Source organism: Octopus bimaculoides, chromosome 27 (genome assembly GCF_001194135.2).
Source record: "Octopus bimaculoides isolate UCB-OBI-ISO-001 chromosome 27, ASM119413v2, whole genome shotgun sequence".
Taxonomy (NCBI): domain Eukaryota; kingdom Metazoa; phylum Mollusca; class Cephalopoda; order Octopoda; family Octopodidae; genus Octopus; species Octopus bimaculoides.
The window spans coordinates 18,848,010-18,848,989 of NC_069007.1; the positions used below are offsets into that span (position 1 = coordinate 18,848,010).

General features: G+C 40.4%; 1 protein-coding gene across 1 annotated transcript in view; it reads right to left on the minus strand.

Moving 5' to 3' along the window:
- LOC106877374 (uncharacterized) overlaps window positions 1-980 on the minus strand; it is a 101,948-nt gene that overhangs the window by 44,221 nt on the left and 56,747 nt on the right. The window contains exon 35 of the mRNA XM_052977151.1: window positions 371-557. Within this exon, the coding sequence (XP_052833111.1) occupies window positions 371-557 (187 nt within the window). The remainder of the gene's footprint in view (window positions 1-370; window positions 558-980) is intronic.

Below are 980 nucleotides of genomic sequence, written 5' to 3' on the forward strand. Positions count from 1 at the left end.
GTTCTCGACTAAAACCCCTTCAAAGCGGTGCCCCAGCATGGCCGCAGTCTAATGGCTGAAACGAGTAAAAGGTAAAATAATTGTTCATACACTGTGCGTCCCCATCCTCCCCAAAACCCCTTCCTACATTATAAAGGTTGACAAATATTGGTCTCAAATTTTGGCACAAGGCCAGCAATCTCTGAGGAGCGGCTAAGTCAATTACATCGACCCCAGTGTTCAACTGGTACTTATTTCATCGACCCCCGAAAGGACGAAAGGCAAAGTCGACCTCTGCAGAATTTGAACTCAGAACGTAAAGACGGACGAAACGTCGCTAAGCATTTTATCCGGCATGCTAAAATGTCAAACTCTATCAGGATAACAAAACCAAGAAAAATAGTAACAAGATTCCATACTTCATGACTTTACTTTCACCAGTTCTTGTCTCCCAGTCTTCACACAGTTTTCGCTCTTCATTGTGAATGAGAGCCCGAAGAACCTGTAAACACTTGATGTTAAGTTCATCCATTTCTTTCCGCTTTGCTTCATTCAGTCGGGTTTCTTTGGCAGAGATACTGCGGAAGAATAACACAGAGAAAGAAACGAGTGTAAAAGAAAGTTTCTAAAAAAACCGGTGACTTACCGTATTTGATGGCACAAAAGACGCACGGCCATATTAAACGCATCCCAATTTCAGCAACGAATATTCAGGAAAAAAAGAAGCTTTTAGTGCATTAAAACGTAATATAGGCCCACCTTTATGTATAAGTCCCGGAGTGACTCTTTGAAACATATTTCGTCTTATATACCTTCTCTATCATACTGTTTCTTTTACCGCTTCTTGTTCATGTGTGAAGCTCGTATCGTCCCGTGTTCCTTATGATATGCAGTCAGTTTTCTTGTTAACACAACGGGTATAAAACTATTTTATCTCTAATTAATTCCACTCCTTTCTACCTTTTTCAGAAGATTGAGTCTATTGGAAACGTTGGATTTTC